Raw genomic sequence first — 16,199 nt, forward strand, 5'->3', positions numbered from 1 at the left:
GGTGTTAAACCAGAAAAGGTCCCCCGCTGCGGCCCCGATTCATTATTTAGCGGGGGTGTAAAATGGACATTGGCCTGTATATGAACACATCCGACCAAACACTGAGACCAGCCATCAAGGAAACACCGATTTTAGCGCACACACATCAGAAATAAGTACTCTGAGTACACAGTTAGTCATGTTTACAAGGACAGACAATGTGGAAATGTACTCACAAATGACTGCAAATACACACTTCCATATGATTGGCGATTACGTACCCAAAGAGAGACACACACAGGGCAGTCAAATATAGCCTGAGTACAGCCAATTTAGCCCTTAATGGTCTTTGTGACCATCAAGTGCAAGAAGACTAAGATGACTGTCCAATGGAGGCAGCTTATGTGTGTGTGTGTGTTTGTATTTATGTGTGTGTGTATGGAGGAGGAAAGTCTTTACCTTGATTCCTGTCTTCCTATATGTGTGTCTAATGGCCTATGAATGTTTCCACGGTAACACTGATAGTTTGAGCTGCTTGGATGGACTGACATACGGAGGGGAAGCAGAGTTCAGGTGACCATATTTGGTTCTAAGGGGAGATATTTTTTATCTTCACAGCAGGAAGTGTCCGTGGAATGAAATGAGCTGTTCGTCTCCAAAGACAAAAGGTGCTGGTGTGTGTATTTCATGTTATATACATTGGGTTTGAGATTGTGCTGCTAATTCACAGTACATTTGTGTGAAGGCTGTGTGGAGGACATTTCTGATACATTTACAGTCATGTGTTGTCAAATGAAATACATATAAAGATCTGAAATAAAAATTACGGTTTGATGTGCAAGATGTGATATGCTTTATGTGGGAAAAATAAACAAAATGCAAGACAGATCCAAATGTGACACTATGAAAAAGCAGACTGTTAAACTTCATGATGGTCAAATGGTTTAAATCATCTATTGCAATACTCTCTGGGTGTTTCTTTGCAAAAAAAATATATCAAATATGATTTTCTTATGAGATGTGATTCATCCCCGTTTCTTAAACTTCTATCAGTTTTTGATGTGAATGTTTACAGACTCGTGTCTTCATGTATAACTCATGACCTTCCCACAGCCTTTCAGAATTACTATGAGGTTTCTTCAGACATTCACAATTATTCCATGAAAAGTAATATAAGAACGTTCATCCACCACATTCAACAAAATACTGAGGATCATCTCTTTGGAACACACAATTACCCTTATTTAAACCACTTACTGATTGTGTTGTACTAACTTTTAAGTGTAAGATGTTAACCGTGTAAGATGCACTGTTTTTCCCTTTTTACGCCTTATATCGATGCCAGTCTTCTGATGAGGTTTTCTTTTTTTGTTGTTGAAGTTTAATTTATTTCAAATATGCAACAAGACAAAGTAATCTTACTTAGTCCTTAGAAATGAAACAGGTAATAAGAAGACATGGAAGAAAACAAAAAACACAAAAAGTATACATTTATATGACTTCATTTGCACATTCGAGTTTGACTGTTTGATTTTTTTATATGGGATGTACTTGCAATGTCCGTGTATATAATGCACAAATAACTAACATAAATGTGTTGCTCAAAAGCCAAACAAAACCAGAATCCACCAGACCATAAAATAAACTTCGTCTTCTGTTATACTGTTCAGTAGATTAAGCTCTTTGCAGCAGGGAAAACCAATTTCAACTCATAAAGCCATATAAATGCTCATTTTCTGAGTGTACCATGACTATTCTCTATTAAAGTGTCCCATTTTGGACTTATACGTAATGTCATATGAGTAGAAGATCATATATGAGGGCACACATATACTGCGGTTTAATGTGTAGATGTATTTCTTTCAGATAGTATCTACAGAGCAGATACATCCTCTGATAGTTTGTGTGTCTGTGTGTGTGTGTTCAGAGCTCAGGGTGGGGGTGAGGCAGCTTAACGCAATAAAGCATGTTGTATTGACATCTGTGTTGTGTCTATTGATTCCCCATTATGGAGCTAACAAACCCGCCTGGACGCTTTGTCATTCGCAATCACGTTAGCACCGGGACTCACCAACAGTGCTGCCCCTTTTAAAAATCTGATCCATACACGCACACACACACACACACCAGTGCACAGGTGTCCTCGCCAGCCACATACCTACACATCCACGTCACAACGCACTCCCACACAACTGCAAATTCGCATGCATACGGTCAAACACACGCACAAATGGGTCGGTGGGAGACGAGTCCGTGCTGGCTAATCAATAGCAGTGGAAGGTTAAAACCACTCTCACAATGGGCCGCTATGAGATGCTTGTGGTTTCTAGATTTACCACACATGCCGGACAGATCCATAACTGACCTCAACGTGCAATTATTAAATCATCTGCCTTGCCTACCTGCTGGGGCTGCACAGTATTGGAAAAAATTAGCATTGCACTATATTTTTTCTCTTCTTCTTCTTCGGTTTATGATGTGATGTTAGAAAATAAAGGACTTCTCAGCAGAGGAGTCTATTCATTTATTATTCCATTTATTAACCTTTATTTAAATGGGAGAAAAAAATCGACTTGTTGAGATGAAGCAGTAGCAGGAGTTACTGAAAGTAGGAATTTCAGCCATACATCCACAGTAAAAACCTACAAAAAACACATAGTAAACCTCAGGGCTAAAACCATACATAAAACACCAGACTAAAAACATACACACATAATGTAAAAGGCACTAAAAGGATACATCAATGTTCCTTAAAAGCATCTCAAAGCAGAAGCCGATTCAATCAGTTACAAAAACATCTACATCCACATTGATCCTTCAACTAAAATGACTTTGAATGTATTTAAAGAGACCGGTTCCTTCATTTTTTATCTCCTTCTGTAGGTTGTTTCAGGTAGTAAGAAATCAACTTTTAACACTTTTCTTTCCAAGTTCTGTTCTAACTTTTGGAAACATGTAGATATAACAGATCCCAGAACCAGAGACTATAATTATTGAAGTCATTCCAGTGGAGGTAGACCAATAACTATGAAGGAGGTAGACCTAAAATACATAAATAAGTATATACATGTAAAGAATTCACCAATCTAGAACGATATTGATGACGATTTCTTAAACTTGCTGCACAATTGGCATTGCACACAAAAGCAGGAGAGTGACCTGAAGTATTTTTCAGGCAAATTAGGTCATTTTGTAGCTGAAATAACACAGCTTTAATTTTGGCAACCAAACTCCATTTTTTTCCTCCTATTCCTCGTTGCTCATTTTCGGGTTGTGGTTGTTGCCTTAGTTGACACCATATGCCACCGCGATGTAACCACAGCACATGCACACATTGCAGTGATGATGCCGAAACGATATATTGTGCAGCCGTCGACACACATGTACGGATACACATTAGTCTCACACGGTGTTTCAGACATAAGCTCGCACACATTCAAAAACGCTGCCTCATATATAGCACCTCTACGTATACACACACACACACACAGACACACACACAACGCCACACTGCTCCAGCCCCGACTACATTTCCCTCACACACTCTCGCACTCCAGCTCTTTTCCTCACATACACACAAAGATGCACACAAACGCGCACGCAGCCAATTAATCTAGGCACAGGGGCCTTTGCTCAGGCCCAGTTTGCTGTGGCCCAGACAACACAACCCCCTCCTGGGCACTGCGAGGTTGAGATCCTGGGTGTGAGAGGAGGTAGTTATCGAGCAGCATGGAGCACTTTTATGTGTGTGTATGTGTGGACAAAAGATTTATGCTTTAAACTCTGCACAAGAAAAAAAAAAGTTTCTCTGCAACAATAGAAGAAATAGAATAGAGAATACACTGCTACATGGCCTCATTGTTCACAAAGTTGTTGCTGTGCTAATTAAGATTTAACAAACTGTAGATTTTTCTTTTTTGCTTTCCTTCCTTGCATTTTTAATAAATTATTCACGCATTTTTCTGTTTGATCACGTAGCTTTTCATGCCCTTCACTAGCACGATTTACTTCTGTGTAAAGACTCAACTTGCTTGTTCTTTTCCGACTGCGAGATAACATGAAGACTGAGGTGAATAATTACAAGTCGGATGAGAGGCCTTTCAGAGCAGCCGACATAAATAAACCATCCCTCTCAATCCGGACGCGTGCCTTCTCTGTGTGAATCTGACAGCTCTCAGTATTATATGGGCCACAGCGGCCCTGGAGGATTTTACAGCAGTGTATATAAAATAAAAGAGCATTTAGATAGCCTTTGTTGTGGTGCAGAGCGGCAACAGCAGCCACAGGTCCCTCTCCACCTGGTCTGCCCTCTGAAAACCACCAAACACAAAGACTGTGTGGACAGATCTCCACGCCTCACAAAGAGGAGCTTTTGAGTCCTTGTGGCAAAGATTTGATGCAGAAAAACACAAAAAAAATCAGCCTTAGATTTCTTTTCTATTTGTTGGTTTCTGTCTATAGAGATTTACCCTTAAAGCACCAAAGTCACAATATAATGACAAGCAACATAACTGAATGAAACAGACCAAAGCTCCAGATAGAGTTGACAAATCTTGTTACCACCTCCCACCAACAGATGGCAGACATGTGGCCGTTCAATCGTAACACCATTTCAGGGCATGTTTCTATTCACAGTGAAGAAGAAAATCCAGTTTGAAAGGCGTGGTCCTGAGCTGGTTTAATAATACCACTTTTCCACCAAACTGGACCCAGGGTTGGTTTGGAGTTGGTGCCTGAGTTAGCACCAGTTCTTTGCATTTCCACCGCCCAAGCACAGGCCAAACCGGTTCCAAAGTGGTTCCAAAAAGGTTCCAGACAAGCACCAACTTCTACCCCTTTTCCACCAAAAAGAACCTGGTGCTAGAGCAAGCGCTTAACTGGTTCCAACCTGGTGCCTTCAAAGAACCAGTTTGCTTTTCCATAGGCCAAGAGCTAAGTGGAACCAAGTTAGAGCCACGTCATGATGTCATCGTAAAGCATGATCACATGACTGGGTCTGGTGCAGGAGACGTTCAAGTAAGTTCAGTTTATTAAGTTTTAGTTTGGATGGATAAGGACAGATTTGACTACTCTGCTGCTCAAATAAAAAGCAATTAAAACTTACTGAATTTCAGTTTCTACTATTGTTTAAGTTCATGTATTTTAAGGATAAGATGAAAAAAAAAAAAAAAAAAAAAAAACACAAAGAAAAATTCCATGTAAACAAAAATTCAATTTTACTAAAAGTTACACAAACCAATATGGCCGCTGCTTTGTGACATCACTATATGCAAATTAGATGAGTAAATTTACTCCCATCATAAGCTTTGGGTCATAGCCAACATTTCATAGCCAACATTTTTGTCATTTACAGTATGACTTTATCTCTGACCACTTCCAAGTTACAGCCTTTTGAAATCTTGATATCAAAATGGAATATTATTTGAAAAAAACTCTGGCGCCTAAAGGGTTAAATGACAGGGGACACATTACAGACTGGACTGAAATCAAAGCTTCATATTCACTCACATGATTTGTTCTACTCATATGTGAGTCAGATTTGGGGTTTATTCCAATACCAGTGTGAACAGCACAAATCACATAAACTCTTGTCAATTCTAGTTTGGTCCACTGCTATATCTGGTCCTAAATCAGATTCAGATCCTCAAGATTCAAGTCCTCCGTCTAAATCAGACTTTTACGTCACTTCGGATCAACAAGCATCACCGTTCTGGGCTGGTGGGAGTTGCCGAGTGAATACAAACACAGGAAACAGCTACAATGGAGAGGTCTGGCTCAGGTTCTCCACAGCCTTGTCTCCATTATCATCTGCTCATGGATTCTCTGGTTTCTGCTGCACATCAACTCATAAACCAAGCTGTAAACTTTAGGGTTTCCATGTCTGATTCTGTACAGGAGTTGCTGTTACTTGTCTTTTGTGCCTGCGGATCAGTTCAGAACCATGACCCGTTAAAAAATACTGCGAACAGTTAAAAAAAATCAAAACTGAGCAATAAATCTAAGGCGCCAGTGTGCACTTAGCCTTAGTTAATACAAACAAAAAATCCAGTACTTAACATATGTCTAGCAAAATCACAGAGTGTAAAGTGTTGTGTTAACCCATAAAGACCCAGACAGCCACTGGCAAAATACTGATCTAAAATATTTAATGACTTCTGAACCACTAAACCTATCAATACGCTGAAATAACTGGTATAAAATACAGCTTGTCATCTTTTCATGGTCATCACATATGACCCATTTGGACATTCAGAGGCTCCGTAGTGAACGTGGAAACACTGTCATCTACAACATTGATTCACCAGTAAAACTCATTGAGTTGGATCAATGACAGTGGATGGACACACTTGTTTTATGTTCAGTTATTGATATCTTCCCTGAAAAAGACACTTTCTTCAGTTTTCTCTGTTTCTGATATAATGACCCTCACCTATAATCTGAGCTTTTATGAGTAGCTACACGATCAGCCAATGAAATACAGGAAAATACCTGATTTTCACTGAAAAAACAAACAAACAACAAAACAACGCAAAATATAGAGGATGATATAATAATAAATGGCGATAAATCACATAAGAAAAGTTAAATATAGAGAAAAAAATATTTCGGACCTGCCACAAAAGTAGCACTGGGTCCTTATGAGTTAAAGTTGCTGCTTCCTCTATTAAAACATTATGCTACAACAACTTAAAATGTACAAAATTGTATGTATTTCTTGCTACCATTTAAGTTGTGACTTTAATGGGATCAGATATAAAGATTAAGTAATTATGTGTGTATTCATGCATGTGTTTCACAGTGAAGAGGGTAATACTATGTTGACATGAAGCTGCAGATATTTATTTTAATAGCAGTGGATTCTACATAAAAATATATATGGAGATCCGTAATCCCACCGAATGGAAAAAATGTATTATAAGTAAGTAAAGTAAGTAAATTTTATTTCTAGAGCACTTTTCACAGACAGAGTCACAAAGTGCTTTATCAATTCAAATCAGAATCAAATCAAGTTTACAGAAAACCCAAGAGAATCCTCCAGGAGCAAACACTTGTGATTGGTGACAGTGGTGAGGAAAAACTTCCCTTTAACAGGCAGAAACCTCAAGTATAGTCGATGGCAAGACACTAGTTATGTGAATTATGCATCATTTACACATATGTTTATAGTCAGTTTTGAAGTCTCACATTGTGAAAACGCATAAGGCTACACATGTGAAAGTCATCGTAACTGTGTCTGTCTGTCTGTTCAGAGTCTGAAAGCGTCTCTACAGCTTCAACATGACCAGACTGGAGGGATTTTCACCTCTTTTTATACTTTTTCACTTCTTTCTTGAAATGTGCAAAGGCAGCGGCCATTTTGTTGTTGGTGACATGTATCATGTGTGACTACAGATGCAGTCATTCAGCTGTTAATCACAAAACTAGACGTTTCCTTACCACACATTGACTTTTTTGGGCTCATAAAACGATCTTTTAACTTCACAAACATCACATTTGTAAATTGTGACACAGTTTGAATGGGATAAAAACATTATTTGTCTCTATTCATTAACCACCATTCATATTTTTCCAAAGACTTTCCCATGATGCACAACAGAAGGGGCGGGACTTCAGCTCTATTGGGTTTTGACATTTATTTATTATTATCTGTTTATTATTGATTGAGGATCCCCATTAGCCAGCACACAAACACCAGGCTAGTCTTCCTGGAGTCCTCTTTAAAAAAAAAAAAGTTGACCCCAGGAAGATTAGCCTGGCATTTGTGCGTCGGCTAATGGGGATCCTCAATAAATAATAAACAAATAATAACAAACAAATGTCAAAACCCAGTTGACAATAAACAGAGAGACTGATTGAAGACCAACTGGATACTCAACAAACTAAGTTGGTTAATATCGGTTTTCAAGACCAGACTGACTTTAGAGGAAAATAATGCTCACATATTTATTAAATACTTTGAGTTTGCTGGTCAGTGACACATATTCATTCGTTTAGGAATTTCTAACTTGATGCATGTACAATTAATTTCTAGTCAGAACCTTTTGTGGAAGGGGACAGTTAATCCGTTATCGTCCACTTCCTGTTCCAAAGCCATTGTCCGTCAAAAACCACAATCACCTTCTACTTCAAACCACTACAACTACTGGATTTAATCAATAAAGTGACTTATTTCCTCCACAGAAAACAGGTAAAATGTGCAAATAAAACATCTTCGGATTCTGACCACATTAAACCCAGTGAGTTTTTCGAAGGCGTACGCCACAGTGATGTGTCTTAGGCCCAGCTGAGCTGAGGCCAGCGCTCTCAACGCTGTAGTGTTAAAGAGTCGAGCTGACAAAAAACCCATAAGCCCTCAGTTTAGATCCACAGTAGAGCCGCTGTCTGCTAGCGTATGCTGTTTAGGACGTCTCTTTCCCCCCTCCTCCGCTGAACCTCACTCACCTCATCTTAGACTTCTGACACCCCATCTTTGCTCACACAACACACAACGCTAACACACACACACATATATACACAGGTGCAGGAAATGGCACAAACGCACACCTCGGTCACAAGCACAGATCAGACAGAGAAAGAGAATTGTGGGTAACAGACTTAGCTAAAGTGGCTTATGGGGCCCAGCCATACCACACCGGGCAAATCCAATTCAACAAGCTCTCTGTCCACTGGGAACGAGACAGAGGCAGAAAGAGAGGAGAGTTTGCATTTTACTGAAAAGGCTTCTGAGTCAAGTGAATACTTCATAGAAACGAGAGAAACAGAGGATTCTCGGTCTCTTTCTCTCCAGAGATTAAGAATGAAAGACGAAGGAACGAGGAGGAAAAACAGACGGGGAAGGAGGGATGAGTGTCTGGCCTTTGCTCTCACACACAGTTTATTTCTCTCATGTGTATTGGCTGCTTATCACACCAACATGCTTAAATAAAACCCACACACTTTGACCCTTTATTTCCTCACATGAGGAAACACAGAGACATGAGGCCTGTTAATGAAGCCCTTTCATACTAGGGGTGTAACGGTACAGAAAGATTTTGGTTCGGTACGTTTTTGGTACAGGGGTCTTTGGTTCAATACTTTTTCAAAGACCAATTTCATTAAAAAAAAAAAAAACTTTATTGAAGTAAAAAAAGCTGTTTAAACCTTGCTGGTATCTGTAGTCGGGTTACAGTTTTTCTCTTGGTAGCGGTAATATTAACGGTTGGATGGTGTCCTTTTAAATGTGATATGAAATTTGACGTGTAGCCAGAAATATAACCGATCTTCAAAAACATTACCAGCACACCACTCTTGTTTTGTCGACTTGTCTCTCTCCATTGACGTAACTGACAGGGAATCCGAAATGCTCCCAAATCTGAGACCTTAAAGCAGACGGAGGATCTTCTAACTCTGGCTTTGTACCTGTGACGCTGCTCTGAGATGTCATGCCGGTTCACGTTCAGCGCTTAGGTGTCCCTTTAGGACAGTGTTTTTCAACCTTGGGTCGGGACCCCACCTGGGGTCGCCTGGAATTCAAATGGGGTCACCTGAAATTTTGAGTAATTGATTAAAAAAACCCAACAACTTAATAATAAAAAATATATGGTGAGTTGACAGAGACAATCCCAATCCATAAAAGACAAACTGTGAAGCTGAAACTGAAGCACTGTGGTTCTGTTTATCTGTCAAATGTTCATTGTGGTTGGTTTCAGATGCTGCAGCTCTTTCATAATTCATAGTTTGAGTTCTTGTTTGTTCAGTATTAATTGTCAGCCTTGTAAATCCAAGCTGGACTGACTGTACATATCCTGACCAAGGAAAATCCAATTCTCACTTTGTGCAGTAATCTACACCTGGCTTTTCTGCCTCTGTCCATAATAATATACATTATATAGACTAAATATTGTATAAAATTAACGTTTATTTGCAACATAGTATAACAAACTATTACACAATCAAAAACAAATTAATTTTAGCAACAAAAAAAAAAGTCTCTGTTTTGAATGTCTGGGGTCGCCAGAAATTTGTGATGTTAAAATGGGGTCACGAGCCAAAAAAGGTTGGGAACTATTGGTCTAGGATATCAAATATTACACATGGGGTCTGCATGCGACCACTCTGCTCATACTGCACGCGTTCCGCTTCAAGGTTCATGTGGAAACTTAAGCCGAGTGTTTGCATTCTTCACATAGGCTACATGTGTCGGTTCAGTACACATTCGTATTGTATTGAAGGCCCTGAACCGAAACCGTTCGGTACAAACAAGTGCACCATTACACCCCTATTTCATATACTTAATCAACATTTACTTCGCTGCTATAGCACTCACTCTTTCATTCACTCATTCATTCAATCACATGTTGTGGCATTTATTCAGTTTATTTCACTATACAATAAAAGGTGGTGACCTGTGTGAACTAAATGCTAATCCTCATTTACTGTTTTCAATGCAGTTCTCCATTAACACCTTCACCTGATATTTATTATTAATATATCACTATTATTTACCTACTATCAGTGTTCTGTAATACTCCAAAAGTTTAATTTCTTGTGAAAACTTAATGGATTGATCTGTTAATATGTGACGGTAATATGTTTTACACTTTACAACCAGGCTTCTTCTTGCACATCCTCTGGATGTTCATACAATATAAACAATACTTGCACATTCTGAATATCTTACCATTGTAACAGTATTAATGTAATTTTACATTATTGACTGCACTCTACCATTTTATACATAGTACTAGGTTTATTTTATTTAATTTCTGTGCTCAGAGTTAAATTTGTGCCTTTATTTTAGTCTAGTTTAGCTGTTATTTCAGTTGTGTGAAGGGAAATCGTAAAGTAAGAATTTCATTTCTCAGTGTCACCGTTGTGTTTCTGTTGTGTATATGACAATACACTTCTTGAATCTTGAATATGCTTTTTGACTGTAATAAATGTGTTCAATCCATTAGAAAACGATGCACTGACTGATAAATTGGCACGATAACTTTCTCTAAATTAAAGAAAATCGCTACAGCTTCTTTGTAGCTGTTTATTAGTGACTTAAAAAGTTTTTGCAGCCTCATAGGTTAAATATTAGTGTCATTTATTTATTAATTTATTCAACCACGAAGTCCTATGAGAATAAATCTCCAAGTAAAAAGAATAAATTCATGCATGAACAAGATGTGCAGAATATAACAGATAAGAACAACAGGTAAAAGCAAGAACAAGAGACCTGAAGGAAACATAGGAGACAAAATCCTGCTAAAGAAAGCAATTACACTCTAAAATTCACTCAAAGAGACAAAATCATTTAGTCGTAGAATATTCTGAAGGTTTTTCCACAACCAGAGAATAAAAATAAGACAACGCTGTTCTGCCAAGGTGTGGGTTAATCTAAAAAACTTTACACAGAACCAATCTACATGAAGAAAAGTTATGGATAAGGGACAGAAAATTGTATAAATAAGATGGCATTTCACCCTGTAATGCCTGTAAACTAAAAAAAATAATAATTTTGCTGTAAAATGACAGCAATTAGTCTTTAAAAAAACCAACTATGTGTCAACTGATACTGGAATTTTTAAGGACGATACGATAAAAAGCTGATATCGATCAATCGTCCCTGAAAACCGTGACTTCATTAGATCTCAGTTCGACAGTTTTCCACCTAAACTTAACAACAAACTGGAGCAAATTTTTATTCTTCAAGCCTGATCTGATCGGAAATGACATGATACGATGACCTGTTAAACCTCTTTTCCATCTGTCCCATTATACACGTTTAGATTTTTACACGCTCATTCAGACTCTTTAGCCTTCATTAATTTTGCAGCCATTCACCCCGTTGGTTTACAGCACTTTTATTCATCCATTATTTGTTTTGTCACTGTTTTATTAATTAAGCTCGCCGCCTGTGTGACCAGTTCATTTGTTAACTGACAGGTTCATCTTCTCATTCACTTACTTATTATTCATTTATGCACCGGCTCATACAGTTATTCATTCATTCAATCATCCATTCACGGCCGCACACACCCAGCCTCCGCCTCCCTCTTTTCTTCTCCTCTCATCATGTCTTTTAGTTTAATTTCTTAAAGGACCAACAGGGGTTGACCCCACCCCCAAACAGAAGCCAGCGGTGGTTATATGTCGCCTGTCAAAGCCACCAGAAGCAGCTCTCATTAAAACCTCAACCGTTTTTCTCCTCCTGACACCTACTTAAGGTGATAGCCTGAATTACCCCGGCACGGCTCGGCATACACACTTTACCCCCATCTGTCATCTGGAATTTCCGCCTGGATGGATTAAGGCGGTGAGGACGGGTGGTGGTGGTGGTGTTGGTGGTGGTGGGGGGTGCAGCCGGTGCCATCACCCTCCAAACATCTCCTCTACACACACTTCAACACTGGAAAAGTGACCGGGAGAGTCTGAAATCTCCCACAGGTGGTGAGAATAAAAAGATATCACCCTGCACTTCCAGGTGTTTTAGTCTTTTTTTGCTCACTTTTTGTGTGGAATATGACTTTTTTTGGCTGAGTTTATTCATAAATTCCCTATAATAAAGCACAAATATGACAGTTAAGTAATAAACCCACAGTAGCTGAAGTACAAAAAGGCTCCTATTATTGATCAAGTCACATCAACAATATTATAGTCGTCACGGATTATCAAAACCCATTGTAACAGGATGATACCGTTGCCATAGTAACTACTGATTGACAGGCACCTTCTGATAAATGAGATATTTTGTGTTTTTGAGTAATTACGTCTATTTTTGTTCCTAGAAAGGCGACTCTAATGTAATTTCCCCCTTTTTGGATTCCTCTCCTTTCTAGCCAAACTTTCTCCCTCAGCCAACTTGACTCTTCTCCAGCCCTCCCACCGCGGCCCCCCGGTCAGAGATCAATACCTCCTGATCAATACATGACCATGAATATTCTCCCTAACCTGACCGAGAAAGACCGGAGGAAAGGAGAGGTGATGAGGCGAATGGGATAGAGGCTTAGATGGAGGAGGAAAAGATGATGAGGGATAGGAGTGACGCCTTTGAGAGACCTGATGCTAATGAGACAAAATGTGTTTTGTTTTTTTTGTGGATTCACTGTACATGGAGGTAAGTATTTTAATGAGTTGAGGTTATCATTTCATAGCATTTGAGAGGGAATTTGTGAATGAAAATATGCAGCTACAGGATTAAATATTTAATCTTGAATTTTCTTTGATAATTTCACTTTTTAGGATTTTTTTTTCCCCCCACAGAGAAACAAATAAGAAGGTCACACTTGAGTCGCTGTAATTGAAATGTGAAGTTGAATGAAAACTCTGATGGGATTTTTAGTTAAAGGCTTAAAACACACATGTAAATATAAGACACAAACGGACATGAAATAACTTGAATAATGTTTGCTGAAGTGTATGTTTGTGTCATTACGCACATGGACTTAAATGTATTTTTTTGGAGGTGAAACTCAGTCTGGGTTTTGTGCATAATTGTGTTTTAAATGTAAAGTGGAATTAAGAACTAAAGCTGAGGGGGGAAATAAGGGGCTTGAACTCCTGGTGTGTGTGTGTGTGTGCACAGGGATGAGGCTGGGATCGGCGGTAGGAGAAGGCGTCTTACCGGGGCTGGACCGCGGAGCCAGCGAGGACTTGAGTCTCCAGGCGCTGAAGTCGGACGCTGTTCTCTGAAAGACGAAGGGGACCGGCAGGGGGACAAACATGGTCCTCTGTCGACCTGGTGGCCGTCGTTTATTTTAGTCTCACTTTCTTTTTCTCTTATCCGTCGTCCTTCCTTCGTTCTTTGGCCTTTCTTCGGATTCTTTCCAGGTTTGACCGCCGTTTCCAAAAGACGCTTGGATGGTTTTTTTTTTGGATGGGGGAATGAGACTCAATATTTGGCTTTTTTTTCTTCTGCGGATCGAGCCAATGCCTCAGTTTATTCACATGTCTTGTTTTTTTTTTTTCCTAAATATTTGTGTTGCTTTGGGATGCGGATGGATGTTACTTGTGTCTTCTCGGAGTCAACTGGTCCGGCACACACACACACACGCGTTTCCACACACAGATGTAGATGTGCTGGGCGCGCAGAGAGGAAAAAAGGCAAAAGCTACCAGCGGAAATCCATCCAGACTAAAACAGGCTGCAGGTCTTTGGATAGTGGATTACATGTGTTCTCATGGCATCCATATGAAACTAGTGCTGCTCCTCTTTCAGCTCCTCTCCACTGGATGGAACGCAGACACAATTAGACTCCATTTATTGTGTCCAGACAGCTGTGCGTAAAAGATTGCAGAGGCTCCCTTCTCTCCTCCACGACCGACTTTGCTTTGGTTTAAGATAAAAAATATTTAGATATTTCACCTCCTGCGCTGTCATGAAAAGTCTCAAACACACTGTCCACCGGTGAATCCTCGATATGTGTGTATGTGTGTGTGTGTGTGTGTGTGTGTGTTGAGGGGGGGGTGGGGGTGGGAATGGGAAAGAAAACTGTCCGTATAAGCCTGGAGTTGCTTCTTCTTCTTTTATTTTTTGGTTTTCGTTAAGATTTGGTTAATAGCTGGGCTGGGCTGGAGAAGAATGCGCGCACACAAAGCGTAACAGTAACGGAACGCAAAAGCATTATTTGGTAAAAGACAGAAAATAATCAAATAATAAAGAAAGTATAAGGCTACGCAGGCACCTCCGGTTTGACTTTCGCTCCTCCCTCTCCTCCCCTTCGCTGCTTCTCTCCTCTTTTCTCTTACCGTGGGTCACTAATTAAAGCCAAATCAATGGATAAATAAATGAAGAAATCCATATCAGTCAGTGCACCTGTCCGCTGGTTTCCTCCTGCACCGACGCGCAAGTGAAAACAAGGAAAAAGAGGAAGGCAAAGCGATGCGCCTTTTTCTTTTAGGCTGTAGGATCTTTTCTTTGCTCCGCCATCCGCCGGTGTGTATCAGTCCTTCAGTCCTTGTCTCTGTGTGTGTTATCCGCTCCTTGTATGTATGTGTGTGTGTGCGTGCGTGTGCGTCCCCTCAGTTTATTGTGGGAACCCCAGCCCGGTGCTTTCGGTCCGACACCGCGCAGTCTGAACGCACTCTGGAACGGCGAAGCTCTCCGGCCGGGAGCCAGACAGAACAGATACCCAGCCCCCTTTTTTTGACCCCCCCTCCTCCCCCTTTCTCTTCCCCACTCTCCCGCTATCCCCCCTTTTTCCTCTCTTCCCCCTCACCCCAACACACACACACACACACACGCACACACACACATTCTCCATTCATACGCTCCACTTTCTCCATCCTTTCATTTCCTTTGGTCACTTTTACATTCAACTTTACATTTACACTTATTTTATTTCATATTAAAAAAACACATTGTGGCGGATTAATACCATCATCATAAATAAATCATCAATAATTACTATTTATTCTTAGTTAATTACTAATAGTTCACATTCCATCCTCTGCACCCTGGCTCTCTCCGGCCACCCTGATCCAGAGGACCAGCGCCCATCCAACCAATTGATCTTCTGATTACTTCATTATAATGAAGCCAATAATCACATCATCGGCGGCCTCTGAGAAAATCGATTGGCTCTTCACAATGTGCAGACATGAATTCAAAGGGGGGAAGCTTTGATGTATATTTCAGCAGTTGGATCTCTCTCTCCCTCTCTCTCTCTCTCTCTCCTATAGATTTACGTGGGTCTGGCCTACGCAAGGTCACCTGCAGCACTCAACTAATGTTTTTTTTTTTTTTTTTTTTCCACATAGAGGTGAATAATCAAAGGCTCACAGCCACGGGTGTTAAATTAGTAATTATTTTGTGCTCGGGAAAGAAATGCCTGTGTGCGTAAAATGCGCGTAAAATGTCAGTGGAGCTGAATCTAAATTGCAGGTTTTTTGGTATTAACGCTCACCCAGAGTGTTTTAGTTGCATTATGTGTGTGTCCACCTCTGACAAAAGGCGCCTCCGGGCCATCAACACCTCTCCTCTCCTCTCTACAGTCCACGCACCAACCCGCTGTCGGACGCGCCGCACCCAATCTGCGCTGCGCATTTACACTCAAGATTATCGCCAACATAGATTTTTTTAAATAGAAAAATCCATACGCTAAATATCGCAGTCAATAAAATAAAATCGACCACAACCACACACCTCTTTCTCCCTCTCTGTATACACTCCGAGGTAAGACTGAGCTGTTAATAAGTTATCGATCAATTATGGCCCTCATATGGAAAGGCCTCAGGCTCTTTGCCAATGCTAAT

The 16,199-nt window shown here is 40.0% G+C and overlaps 1 protein-coding gene across 1 annotated transcript in view; it reads right to left on the reverse strand.

Annotated features, from left to right (window-relative positions):
- The window catches only part of pou2f2a (POU class 2 homeobox 2a), a 115,055-nt gene extending 101,385 nt beyond the window's left edge, over nucleotides 1–13,670 (reverse strand). Inside the window, exon 1 of the mRNA XM_030146661.1 lies at nucleotides 13,571–13,670. Coding sequence (XP_030002521.1) covers nucleotides 13,571–13,670 — 100 coding nt within the window. The remainder of the gene's footprint in view (nucleotides 1–13,570) is intronic.
- Between the last annotated feature and the right edge of the window lie 2,529 nt (nucleotides 13,671–16,199).

The sequence above is a fragment of the Sphaeramia orbicularis genome, chromosome 11 (genome assembly GCF_902148855.1).
Source record: "Sphaeramia orbicularis chromosome 11, fSphaOr1.1, whole genome shotgun sequence".
NCBI lineage: Eukaryota > Metazoa > Chordata > Actinopteri > Kurtiformes > Apogonidae > Sphaeramia > Sphaeramia orbicularis.